At 39.6% G+C, this 13,131-nt stretch overlaps 4 protein-coding genes and 1 pseudogene across 16 annotated transcripts in view; 3 read left to right on the top strand and 2 right to left on the bottom strand.

Annotated features, from left to right (window-relative positions):
• LOC115435836 (uncharacterized) overlaps nt 1–13,131 on the top strand; it is a 1,131,008-nt gene that overhangs the window by 781,734 nt on the left and 336,143 nt on the right. The window lies entirely within an intron of this gene.
• LOC115436331 (zinc finger protein 658B-like) overlaps nt 1–13,131 on the bottom strand; it is a 763,626-nt gene that overhangs the window by 649,252 nt on the left and 101,243 nt on the right. The window lies entirely within an intron of this gene.
• The window catches only part of LOC115436291 (zinc finger protein 239-like), an 887,505-nt gene that overhangs the window by 814,296 nt on the left and 60,078 nt on the right, over nt 1–13,131 (top strand). The window lies entirely within an intron of this gene.
• LOC115436250 (zinc finger protein 850-like) overlaps nt 1–13,131 on the bottom strand; it is a 194,820-nt pseudogene that overhangs the window by 154,057 nt on the left and 27,632 nt on the right.
• The window catches only part of LOC115436244 (protein NLRC3-like), a 43,590-nt gene that overhangs the window by 23,188 nt on the left and 7,271 nt on the right, over nt 1–13,131 (top strand). Inside the window, exons 8-12 of the mRNA XM_030159040.1 lie at nt 6,782–6,955; nt 7,552–7,725; nt 8,362–8,532; nt 8,777–8,823; nt 11,065–11,427. Of these exons, the coding sequence (XP_030014900.1) occupies nt 6,782–6,955; nt 7,552–7,725; nt 8,362–8,532; nt 8,777–8,823; nt 11,065–11,427 (929 nt within the window). The remainder of the gene's footprint in view (nt 1–6,781; nt 6,956–7,551; nt 7,726–8,361; nt 8,533–8,776; nt 8,824–11,064; nt 11,428–13,131) is intronic.

The following is a 13,131-nucleotide window of genomic DNA, read 5'->3' as shown; positions in this document are numbered from 1 at the left end:
GTGGGCCAGCAGGGTACGACTGTATTCTTGTAAATTATGATATTTTTCCCACCTGTTATTAAATTATGACATTATTCTTCTAATATTATGGCTTTATTGTCGGAATATGACGACTTTAATCTCATAAACGGATGACATTTTTGTTAAATTACAAGGGTGTTTTTTTTAGAACTATGACTTTATTCTCATAACATTGTGATTCTTTTTATATTTGACTTTATTATCATAAAATTACGGGTTTTATATCGATATTTTATGACTTTATTCTTGTAGTGACCAGTGTTTTTATTTTCTCATGCAGTCCTAATACTCAGTCGTAGCTTTATTCTCCAGTTCCCCGCATTTGAAAAACTAGGTTAGCCTCAGTTTCAGTTAGTTTACTAATCATGTGGGAGCACAAGGTTCAGAATCACAAAATGAAGACAAAAACCATGAAAGATCTGATCACGAAACCAAGAGCTTTTCTAAGAAGTAACATTAGCCAAAACAATAGATCATTTAAGGAATGATTTGACCCAAAAATACAGCATAAATTAATGTTAGCTGACACCAAACAGGATCCACAAATCTAGGTTTGGTTTCCTGGATTTGTGGATCCATCTACTTCTCTTTTCTTTGTCTTTCGGTGTCTGTAAAATGATAGCTCCGACTGCTTTTCAAACCTGTTCATACAATCAGTCTCACAACAGCTCTTCCCCATTTTTTATTAAATATTGTTCTTAAGTTTAGACGATATTGAAGCCAATGCTGCTACGTTTCTCCCTCTTTTTGCCACACAGTGGGTGTAACTGCAGTGACTTCTGCTAGTGGTGACGTCACGTGCATACCCTCTATAGAACACAGGTAGACGGCAGCACTCAGACATAAAACAAGCACACAGAAGCAACAATACAGAAATAATAATGTACTCACGTTATTCAAAGACACACACTAACACTTGAGTACGACACGACAGAAAGTTAGATGATGAGACGGCAACGATCTCTGTACGCTTCCGTTATTTCTACATTACCCTTAATGCATTGCACCTTAAAGCAACAGGGAACTATTCCAACATATAGGACAGGATAATAATCAACATAAATAATTGGAACCTTTCTAACAACCCTTCTAGTTGCAGGACTAGACACTTGGGCCGCAACTAATGACTAACTCTACAGTCGACTAGTCATATTACAAACTGAAATTAAAAAAAAAACAAAACAATAGCTCTTATTTCTATTTATTGCAACAAATATGTGGGAAGGATAGATGAGGGTTTATTCCACACTAGTTGCTTTATTCGAACAGTATTGGTTACTGTCAGCAGTAACCATGATAACATAACAGAAAGAAACATTAATGGGAAACTCAACTGCTGACTCTGTCTCTCTTATTACCTCCGCCAAGGAGGTTATGTTTTTGCCAGGGTTTGTTTGTTTGTTTGTCTGTTTGTTTGTTTGTCTGTCCGTTAGTGTGCAACATAACTCAAAAAGTTATGGACAGATTTTGATGAAATTTTCAGGGTTTGTTGGAAATGGGATAAGGAAGAAATGATTAAATTTTGGTGGTGATCGGGGGTGGGGGGGCCCACGGGGGGGGTGCAGACCAGAAAATTTCATCAAAATCTGTCCATAACTTTTTGAGTTATGTTGCACACTAACGGACAGACAAACAAACAAACAGACAAACAAACAAACAAACCCTGGCAAAAACATAACCTCCTTGGCGTGGGGGGGCCCACGGGGGGGGCCACTGATCAGCCTTGGCGAGGTCTGCGCTCTCCGAGTGCTTCTAGTTCTTTTATTCCTCGCATCTCTCACACATACACCAACTCACTGGCTCCGCCCCCCATACACTGGCTCAGTGACTTCCCCCATGCGCTAGTTCACTGGCTCCGCCCCCATACCCTTCTCATCCACTCACCAGTCCATTATAGTCCTGAGGGCTTGATTTGAGCCGGATCCAGCTAGATCAGGATCTGGCACCTCTGACGTCAGATCCAGAACCTATTTCATTGGATTCAGCACCTCTATGACAAAATAAATACAATAAAGGAAAAAAAAAAAACTTTATTGTTATCTGTCACATTAATCTTTATTACCCATCAAAGTTACACACAAATCTTGTGTTCAGATACGTTTTAAGGTAAATTTTTAGGGAAACATGGACATAACAGGGACAGTCTAAAACACTTAATGTAAAAAAGCTTAACGTAGTTTATTGTCCAAAAACAGTGATCACAGTCATCACCAAATTATGCATTATTTTTCTGTTAATAAAACCCTTTCCCTTCAGCACCGTGTGTTTGAGTCCAGTCATTCACTCCATCTTGACGATTTGTATACAAGAGACAGACAGACAGACAATTTATTAAATAATTTTGGTGATGATTGATCGCAGTTTTCGGACATGAAGTTATGTTAAAGGTGGCGAATGGGATCTTAGAAAAACGGTTAAAGCAAGCTACATTTTGAAAATACTCAATTCAAAAGTCCAAACCCCTTTCTTCAGACATCCCCCATAAGCCACGCCTCCAGAGCACTGGCACGCGCAATGCATTGTCAGTTGTAACACTTGTTTTCGAGGGTTCACAAGCATGGCACAGCAACAAATCACCCGGCTCCGGTGGCTCCGGTGGCTCCGGTGGCTCCGGTGGCCCCGATCCATGCATACCTCATTCAGTCTCCTCCAACACTTCCGCTCTTACAGAACAGCCCCAGTTCATACCTATCTGACTAATGTTACATTTCCTAATGATTTATGTTAGTGACAAAATAGTTAGCCGGTGAACTTTCCATCCTAGTATAACTAATATAGCCAAGCTGTGGCTCTGGCTTCATTTCCTGAACAAGTGCTCCAAGCATCTGAGAACGCACGATTCATGCATGAATCTGTACGCGGGGGGGGGGGGGGACAAACGGCAATTGAGTTTGATAGACATATCACCATTCAATCATTTTGATTGGGTGCTTAAAATCATCGGATGGTGTTTTTTCAGTCCTGTCCGTTCCACAGGTGATTTTTTTTTATTTTTGTGTTAGAGCATTTAATTAATTAGTTGTAATCAAAGTGTAAAGGGGATTTTAAGCAATATAGTAAAAAATGCTCCAGGGAAACATCTCCTACCTCACCTTTAAGCTTTTTTACATTAAATGTTTTAGACTGTCCCCGTTACCTCCACCCCTGTTTTGAGTCACTGGATGCACCCCCTCTCTGCATTCCAGCACCTCCCACTTTACAAATTAAGCGCTGATAGTCTCTTACACATTCTGTGCTTTACAGACCATCAGTAACAGCTGAACTTTCCAACAGTAACATTAACAGAACAGTTACTGCAGGGTCGATCCAATACATTTCATGTTTCATGTTTAGAATTGACTCGGTCAGAGCAGTAGCGTGTTGAGGAGTACACGTCTGCTTTTTCTGCATAAAGTCATCCATGGCTCCCAAACTCGTCTTAACGCTGCATTAAATGTATGATGAAACTGTCAGACAAAATGACATCATACTTCTTTAAACTGTCATGATCCTTCACACACACACATACAGTACCAGACTCACTACCAGCATGGGAGCTAACTATCTCCGAGGTTGGTCTAAATCTTATAAACGTGTTTCCTCTGTAAATGTTCATTCATAGTTGAAGTGCTCCCGTGGTCCACCAGGCTCAGATACAGATCTGACATGTGACAGTTTTCGTGGTTGTGTCACATATGAAATGTTCCCAAACTTTGGACCGTTTGTTTGTCGTAGCCTGGCTTCAGTGGGCATCTACCGCTGCTCCTTCTGTTCCAGATCATTAGTGTGCATGTGCTGTCAGTGCATCAAAGATCTGGGAAAAGTCAGATGTCTCACTCTGAGCTACTTCAACTGGCTACGGTCAAACATGGTTTATCCTGGGATTGGATACACACCTGGCACGTGCAAAGCAGGGGGCCGGGGGGGCTTGAGCCCCTGCCGCTTTGATCCTCTGCCTACAAGTGCCCTTTTTACTCTTTTTTTTTTTTTTTTTTTCTGCGCAAAAAACTGCATGACTAAAATTTTCGTGACTAAAATTTTGATCAATGATAATAAATGTTAAGAGTGGTTTAATTTGGCTGTCACTGGACCTGGTCATGGTGCCCTTTCATCTTTGTCACGCCCCGCCCCTTTCTCCTGTGCTTGCAACGCACGCACACACACACACACACACACACACACATGTCATGCGGTCTGGAGAATGAATGAGGAGGAGGGAAGCGCCGCAATTCCAGGTACATGAGAGTCCACCCCGCTATCTGCCCAAAACATTCACTTGTCTCTTTTGGTCCTGGTCCTATTCTTCAACAACTATAGTTTTGGGGCCAAAAACCGATGGTAAGTGAGTAAATAATTCAATATCATCGTCACGTCATGGAATGAGCTCCCAGACTAGCACACTCTAACAGCTGGGTGTCCACCTGAGTCTGAGTCCTGCTGAAGCACTCACACAGATTTGCTTCTGTTTTATTTCTATAAACTGTTGAGTTTTAGCCACAAAATTCTAACACATGGTAATAGTCCTCACTTGCTGAAACAGTCACTTTTTCTTCAGTTTTCTCTGTTTTTGCATAATACCTTTAAGTTTACTCTGAGCTTTAATGAACATCTACATGATCAGTAAATTAAATAGAGGGTAAAGGAAGTGATTTACACTGAAAAATGCAAAACACAGAGGTTTTTATTATAATAAATGGTGATAAATCACATGAGAAACGTTAAAAAGAGAGAAAAAAATCATTTAGAAGCTGCCATAAAAGTACCACTGGGTCTTAATGGGTTAAAATGTGCTGAAGTAATTAAATTCTGCTAAACTGATATAAAATTGCATAAAAAGAAAACACATCCAAGTCTTCTTCTCATCCAATTCCTAAATCTGGCCCTTTTGGTGTACAAGAGTCATAAAACTTATGTAAAATCCCCCGACTCTTTCATCAGTGCCAACACTTTGACATTTCTGGTTTTGTTTCAGAAACTGCTGGATCGATTCTCGTAATATTCGTGTTCGCCTCAAACATCTTGAGTGAATCTTATTTGAAATAACCACAAACCTCCACAAATATTCCCATCAACCTGGTCAATATTAAACGATACAGCTAGAAATACTACAATATAAACTTTATTATTATCATGTAATGTTAAATGGTTTGGCTTGGGTTAACACTTCCTCTACATGGTTATTTCTTAACTGTGGAAAACCTAAATATCATCATAAATATGTCCTAGAATGAAAAGAAACTAAATATTCAATGTTTCACTGTAAAAGTAGGTGTAAAACCAGATGTAAAATGAAGGTATTTCTAGTTATTAACATTCACTGTCATGCTTTTATACATAATTTAACATCTGTTTTTAAGAATTTGTCTTGGACTTACACTGCAAAAATCCAAATCTTACCAAGTGTATTATTCTCATTTACTAGTCAAAATATCTCATCACACTTAAAATAAGACAGAATCACCTACAGAGTAACTTGTAAGGGAGATAAAAGAACTTATTTTTAGACAACAGATCTAGAAAATCTTATTTCAAGAAATCTTACAGAGATAATTTTCACTTGTTCCATTGGCAGATTTTTTTGGTGAATTGAGCAAAAAAAAAAAAAAATCTTGAATTAAGCAAAAAAAAAAAAAAAAAAAAATCTGCCAATGGAACAAGTGAAAATTATCTCGGTAAGATTTCTTGAAATAAGATTTTCTAGATCTGTTGTCTAAAACCAAGTTCTTATATCTCACTGAAAAGTTACTCTTTAGGTGATTTTGTCTTATTTTAAGTGTGATGAGATATTTTGACTAGAAATGAGAAAAATACACCTGGTAAGATTTAGATTTTTGCAGGGTATTAACACACAAAAACTTCTACACATTACATTTTTATTTCCACTTCTATAGAAACTGAACATCAAAAGAAACTTATCACATATTCTATGTGATGCCATTTCACACCATTTTATGAAATATGAAAACAAATTCTTTCTTGTTCTTAAAAAAACATTTAATTAACAAACAAAATACAACAAACAACAAAACAGTGGATGAGTATCCAGAGGATAATGTAAAATATGACAAAGGGTAGTTCAGCAAAGTTCACATTTAGCAACAAGCAACATTATTAATCCACAGCAAGTCAAAGATCTCAATCCCATTGAACATCTGTGGGATATTCTTGGTAGATCCGTGTATGCTAGGCGTCCAGTTCCTGGCAACCGCCAGATGCTCATCCAGGCCCTTCAGGAAGAGTGGGACAACATCCCCCAGATAGGATCAGGAGGTGAATCCAGAGTATGTGCAGAAGGTGCACAGCCTGTGTTAGGGCTCAGGGAGGACACACCCAGTATTGAGGACATTGATCTGGACCATTTGGTCAATCTTTGACTTGCTGTGGATTAATAATGTTGCTTGTTGCTAAATGTGAACTTTGTAATTGGTGGTTATTCGTTTTCATGTGCCCTTTTGGAAGTTTGAACCCCTGCCCCTTCATAGCTCTCTGCACAGCCCTGATACACACGATGACATCACTAACGACCCATTAACTACTAAATTAGTCATCGACTGATTTTGCCATCAACTATTAGTCGACTAGTCGTTGCAACCCTACCAGACATACGATGAGATGAACAAAGAGTAGACAAATAATCAAATATAGAGGCTAGTAGTGGAACCCAACCAACCACTCCTACTCTCAGCAGCATCGTGTTCCTCCCTGAGCTGAGATCTATGTGGACTGTGATGGTCCTTCAGTCCAGACCTGACCTGATCGTATCATCATCTGTGTCCTCCAGGTTGAGTATCTGTAACCTGTCAGAGAGAAGCTGTGAAGGTCTGTCCTCAGTTCTCAGATCCCAATCCGGTAGTCTGAAACATCTGGAGCTCAACAACATGGACCTGAAGGATTCAGGACAGAAGATCCTGTCAGATGGACTAAGGAGTCCAGACTGTAAACTGGAGACTCTCAGGTCAGATAAAGTTAGACTCTGAATTCAATTCTTTCTGATCTTTTGGTCCTGAGTGAGTTTTATTAAATCATGTTGTACTCGTTTAAATGCAGGTGTATTAGATCTAGAGCTGCACAATCAAGTCAAACACAAGTGTAATCACTAAATCAACCTGTGTAATTAGAAAATGGAAAAAGACGACAACTAAAAGGTCAGGATTTATGGTGATCCAAATGGAAAATTAGGGAATGGAAGTTCAACTCCACCTCTGTTCTACGGTGATGATTTGGATTTAGTGACACTGAGCAGATGGAGATACTGTGGACAACAGGAAAAATGAAAATAACAGCATTAAGGTGTTTCTACTTTTTGGTATTTTTACACTAGTTCCAGTTTTTATGTTTGATTTGACATTGTTAAATGACTCATCTGTGCATTTGATTTGATAAACAAGCAAACAGACTAATATTACAATAAAAAAAAATGTGTTTGTCCCTAAATTATGCAGCTTTATTTGGATCTGAGCTGTAGAACAAACAGAGATCTATGTGGACTGTGATGGTCCTTCAGTCCAGACCTGACCTGATTGTAATCCAAATATCATCTGTGTCCTCCAGGTTGAGTATCTGTAACCTGTCAGAGAGAAGCTGTGAAGGTCTGTCCTCAGTTCTCAGATCTCAGTATTCTAGTCTGACTCATCTGGACCTTGACAACATGGACCTGAAGGATTCAGGACTGAAGATCCTGTCAGATGGACTAAGGAGTCCAGACTGTAAACTGGAGACTCTCAGGTTTGGATTGTTCAACCAGTGTGAACGATGATGATTAAAACCATGATGTACATGTAGTGGATCAGTCTGACCTGGTTTTCAGACCAGCTGTTCAGTGTCTGACATGAAACACATGCATGTTCCTTTATTTCTATGAAACAAACAGGAACTAAACTGGATGAAGATGTATTTGAACCAAATGAGTCTAAATCTACAGATTTAGACTCATTGAGACAAAGGACAGTAAAGTGTCTACAGTCTGAGGGTTGGACTGGAGTGGAACTGGTTTGTCTGTTCAAACACTGGAACCCAAGAACCATTGAACCTTTGATTTGGAGGTGGTGAAGGATGTTCATTTATGCACTTGATGTTTTTGGACCAATATCTGTACATTTGTGTCTTTATTTGGTCAAAGTCAATCTTCATCCAGTTAAATTTGTCTGAGTAACAATAAAAGATCAGGTCTTTCCAGACTTTGGACAGGGACTGGACTAATCTGAGTCTGTGTTCAGATCTTGTCCTGAACCCAGGCAGTCAAATAGAAACTGGCTCCAGGTAAATCCCATTTGGAATGAAATCCATCCACAGAATAACTGTGTCCAACAGCTGACGCTACTTCTTTTCCTCCTCAGATGATGTGTGATGTTTGTGTTGCAGACTGTCAGGATGTCTGATCACAGAGGAAGGATGTTCTTCTCTGGTCTCAGCCTTAAAGTCCAATCCGTCCCATCTCAGACTGCTAGACCTGAGCTACAACCATCCAGGAGCCTCAGGACAGGAGCTGTCTGCTCTAGTGGAGGATCCACACTGGACACTGGACACTGTCAGGTATGGACTGAGCTGATGCACACACAGATAATGTGTGATAGAACAGGTGGAGCTGACAGGAACACTCTGTCACAGCTGATTCCACATCCTTTACTGAAGTTCCAGACCACGGTCACAGATACAGACGTTCAATAAGGGACTGACAGGAACCATTGACTGGATGTGAACAGAAAAGCTGGAGTGGATCAGAGTGATGGAATGTCCATGTTTAATGCTGATCTGACCCCCCCCCCCCTCCTTTCAGGTTGGAGCCCAGTGGAGTCCGATGGTTGAGACCAGGTCTGAGGAAGTGTAAGTGGATTTCCATTGGATTACAGTTGAAACCCAACCTGAACATACAGTGAGAGCTGGTACCACATTAGAAAACACATCAACTGTCAGTGAAGACAGTGGGTGAGCTGACAGCTGATTGGTCAGGACACGGATCACATGACACAAACACCCTGAGGGACGAGTCCTCAGAACCTCAGACCATTGGCCAATCACACCTCCTCTGTCTTTATGGATCATTCTAGTGCCGTTCTTGTGCCGCTGTCTGATAAAGGTGGAAGACGAACAAATAAAGTCAAAAACACAACTGAGTCGATCAAGAGGAAAGTTTGTCACAGTAACAAGTTCAACCAAAACATCAAATCACTTCCATAAATATTTATTATCCATTAGATAAAGGCTGTAATATTATGGATTTTATGGACAATTAGGAAAAAGGGAAAGATTAAATTTTTAAAAATCTGTGCAAAAGGTCATTACTAATACAGTTTGTTTTTGATCAGAAGGTTTTTGACAGTGAACTTGGAGACACAGACTGAACAGAACCATTGGAATGAAATGTCAGTAAATTCCAGTTCCTGTCTATCTGTCCTTGACTGCTGCCTACATGACATTAGACAGAAAAACCACAACTACAACTCACATCTCAGAGCTTCTCTGAAATAAAACTCAGACACGTTTCAGAACAGACCTTTATTTGTCTCCATCATGAATTTCCCCAAAACCATCAGAACTCAAACCTGTGGAGGTTTAAAGTGCTGTGACGCTGCGACCCATCAGTGATCTGCATTGGAACACACATGATCGATGTGATCACATGATCAGCATTTATTTAGTCACATGTTTATGTGGAAGATTTTCATGATTGAGAAGGTCTGACTACAAAAACTGAACCCACATGCAAGACCCAGAGACAGACGTAAAAGGTTACAGTGTTTATTAAACACATAGTTAACTGATAATTCTCTGATAGTGATATTGAACAGAATCTTGAGAACACAGAGTCCCGGGTTCTTCTCAGGGTTAGTAAACCGGACCGGAGACGAAAACCCACAGTCCGGACCGGTAAAACACGTCGGGAGTCCAACTAGGGGAAAGCAGAGGAAAGTCAGTAGCAGAACCAGGTCATACATGGGCAGGCAGACGGAAAGGCAAAGGGACATAGGGAACAGGCTATCTCACGTACCGTTAAACAGGCGAATTGGTCGAACACACGTAGAATCGTTGGAGGCTGAGGCACAGACAAGGGCTAGGCAAAAAGCAGGAGTCAGGAAAGGCAAACTGGGTCAAAAACAGGCAGACAGACAGGATCCAAAAAACGCTGGTAAGTAAAGCACGGAGGTAAATTCGAACTGGCAACAAACAGGGGAAAACACAGGGCTTAAATACACAAGAGGGAGGGAAGAAAATGAGACACAGGTGGAACAGATCAGGGCGGGGACAGGTAATCACACAGGTGACACAGATTAGGGACAGGAAGCAAAGACACCAGACATGACACATGAGGAGAACTTAACAAAATAAAACAGGAAATGACAGACAAGACGAACAAGACAGACAAAACCAGACTAACGTCTGGTAGCAGATGTGACAGTGATAACTTCATGACTTCTGTGTTTGGTCTTTGGTTGAACTACTAGAACTTGTACAACTATCAGTACTTGTGTTTAATATAATAGAAAACTAAACCAAAATTAATAAAACACAAAATAAATACAGAGAGAACAGCAAAGTTACAAAGGACATCCTTTAAATATTCAACAAAATTAACATGTTATTAATTTTCTTTGACTATTTTCGTCATTTTTCTGATTATTTTGTTCAGTTTGTTTCATTTCTGCTAATTTTGCTGAATAATTTTATATTTTGTTTTATTAGTTTTGTATTTAATTTGTTTTTTTGGTCATTTTCATTCATTTTACTGATTGATGATTAATTTGACTGATTAGTATCTTTAGTTTTTATTCCTTTTGTTGAGTATTAGTGTTTGTAATGTGGTACCAGGTGAGGTTGTGTAACTGGTTTTATATTCTAACTAATGTGGCGTCTTTCCTTGTGACTGCACAGCTAGCAGCTAGCTTACAGCTGTAAAACACACACATCACCAATCCAACATATGGTCATTTGTGTCACAGTAACAGTGTGTGAACCAGGGACACAATTACAAATGACAAATCATTCTCTAGTCTTTCCCCTAAAGTCAAATCAAGCTGATCACTGATCAATTACTGCAGCTGTTTTGTGTTTTCTTCTGTCCATCAGATTTCTGTGAACTCACCCTGGATCCAAACACAGCGAATGAAAAACTCAAACTGTCTGAAAACAACAAGAAGGTGGAACGAGTGGAGGAGGTTCAGTCATATCCTGATCATCAGGACAGATTTGAGAACTGGGAACAGCTGATGTGTTCAACTGGTCTGACTGGTCGCTGTTACTGGGAGGTCCAGTTGAGTGGAAATGTTGATATATCAGTGACTTACAGAGGAATCAGAAGGAAAGGAAAGAGTAGAGACTGTGTGTTTGGAGGAAATGATCAGTCCTGGAGTCTGATCTGTTATGAAGGTGGATACGGTGTCTATCATAATAAGAAATACACAGACCTCCCTCAGTCCTCCTCCTCCTCTGGTACAGTCTCAGTGTATGTGGACTGTCCTGCTGGATCTGTGTCCTACACAGTCTCCTCTGACAAACTGATCCACATCTACACCTTCAAAACCACATTCACTGAACCACTGTTTGGAGGATTTACACTGTGGACTGGATCCTCAGTGTCTCTTTGTGATGTGTAGTTGTGTTGTATAGTTGTGTAGATGTGCTTTATAGTTGTGTAATTGTGTTGTATGGTTGTGTCGATGTGTTGTGTAGTTATGTAGATAGGTTTTATAGTTGTGTAGTTGTTTTGTACAGTTGTGTAACTGTGTAGATGCATTGTGTAGATGTGTTGTGTAGATGTGTTGTATCGTGTAGTTGTGTAGTTAGGGTTAGGGTTGTTTTGTACAACATGACATTGTTCAAGACAAATCAGTTGAATTTTAACACAATTCTGTCTGAGCTGATCATCTACAAATAGACGGAACATTTAGAAACACCAATAACATAAATCAGACTTAATTCAAAAACAATTATGTTGTGTATTTTTGACGCTTGTTTAATTTATTTTACTTAATTCTTTTTATTTCCATCATTATGAAGGATTATTTTTCTAGTGTTTTCATTTTTCTTTTATGTTCCTTCAGGGGCGTTTCTAGGATCTGACCTTTGGGGGGGGTGGGGGGGGCTCAGCCCCCAAGAAGCAGCTGACATCCATTCTTTTTTTTTTTTCTTTTTTTTGCCCAAAGTCTTTTTATTGGTATTTATGCAGGGACTCTACAGAATTGTTTTTCAGACATGAATTAATACAGACAAGAACAGTCCCCACCCCCCACTTCCTGCCCATGCTCCAACAGAACTCCACCCCAAAATACATTAATTAATTAATGAATGAATGAATGAATGAATGAATTAATTAATTAATTAATAATAATAATAATAATAACAACAAGAAGAAGAAGAATTTAAAAAAGGGTCACTGTACCATTTAGCCATCCATCCATCCATTCTCTTCCGCTTATCCGGGGCGTAACGGGGGTAACAGTCTAAGCAGGGATGCCCAGACTTCCCTCTCCCCAGACACCTCCATTTAGCTGATTGGCTTTAATTTCTCTATAATAAAGGGTCCATCTTACTTAGAATTTCTGAACACACCCTCCAGTACAATAGCGGACTTTCTCTAGTGTCAGGTGGTGTAAAAGGTCACTAATCCACATCTTAAAGGTTGGAGGGTGTTTCTCCTTCCACCGACGAAGTATTAATCGTCTGGCAATGAGAGAGGCGAAGGCTATCATATTCTTTACATGTTGGTTGTGATGAATGGTTTGTGAATTTATTCTGAATATCACAGTAATGGCAGAGGGCTCTATACATGTCTGTAAAACATCTGAGAGGGTTTTAAATATTGGATGCCAGAAATGATCTAATTTTGAACAGAACCAGAATGTATGTGAAAGGGTGGCTGGTGTTTGTTTACATCAATCACAGATGGGATCAAAGCTAGGTATAATCCTTGCTAGTCTCACTTTCGACCAGTGGAGGCGATGTACAACCTTAAATTGAATAACTGTGTGCCGTAAACAGATTGAAGAGGAATGTATTCTGTCTAAAGCCTTTCCCCAAGTCTCCTCAGGGAGTTCTAGCCCCAAGTCTTCTTCCCATTGTTTTTTTAATGATATCAGAGGTTCCAAATTATATGTATTTAGTAGGGAATAGACTTTCCCAATGGTCCCTTTGGAG

This window comes from Sphaeramia orbicularis, chromosome 16 (assembly GCF_902148855.1).
Source record: "Sphaeramia orbicularis chromosome 16, fSphaOr1.1, whole genome shotgun sequence".
NCBI lineage: Eukaryota > Metazoa > Chordata > Actinopteri > Kurtiformes > Apogonidae > Sphaeramia > Sphaeramia orbicularis.
Note: the sequence above shows the minus strand (reverse complement) of the source record. Positions and strands in the feature narration are given on the sequence as shown.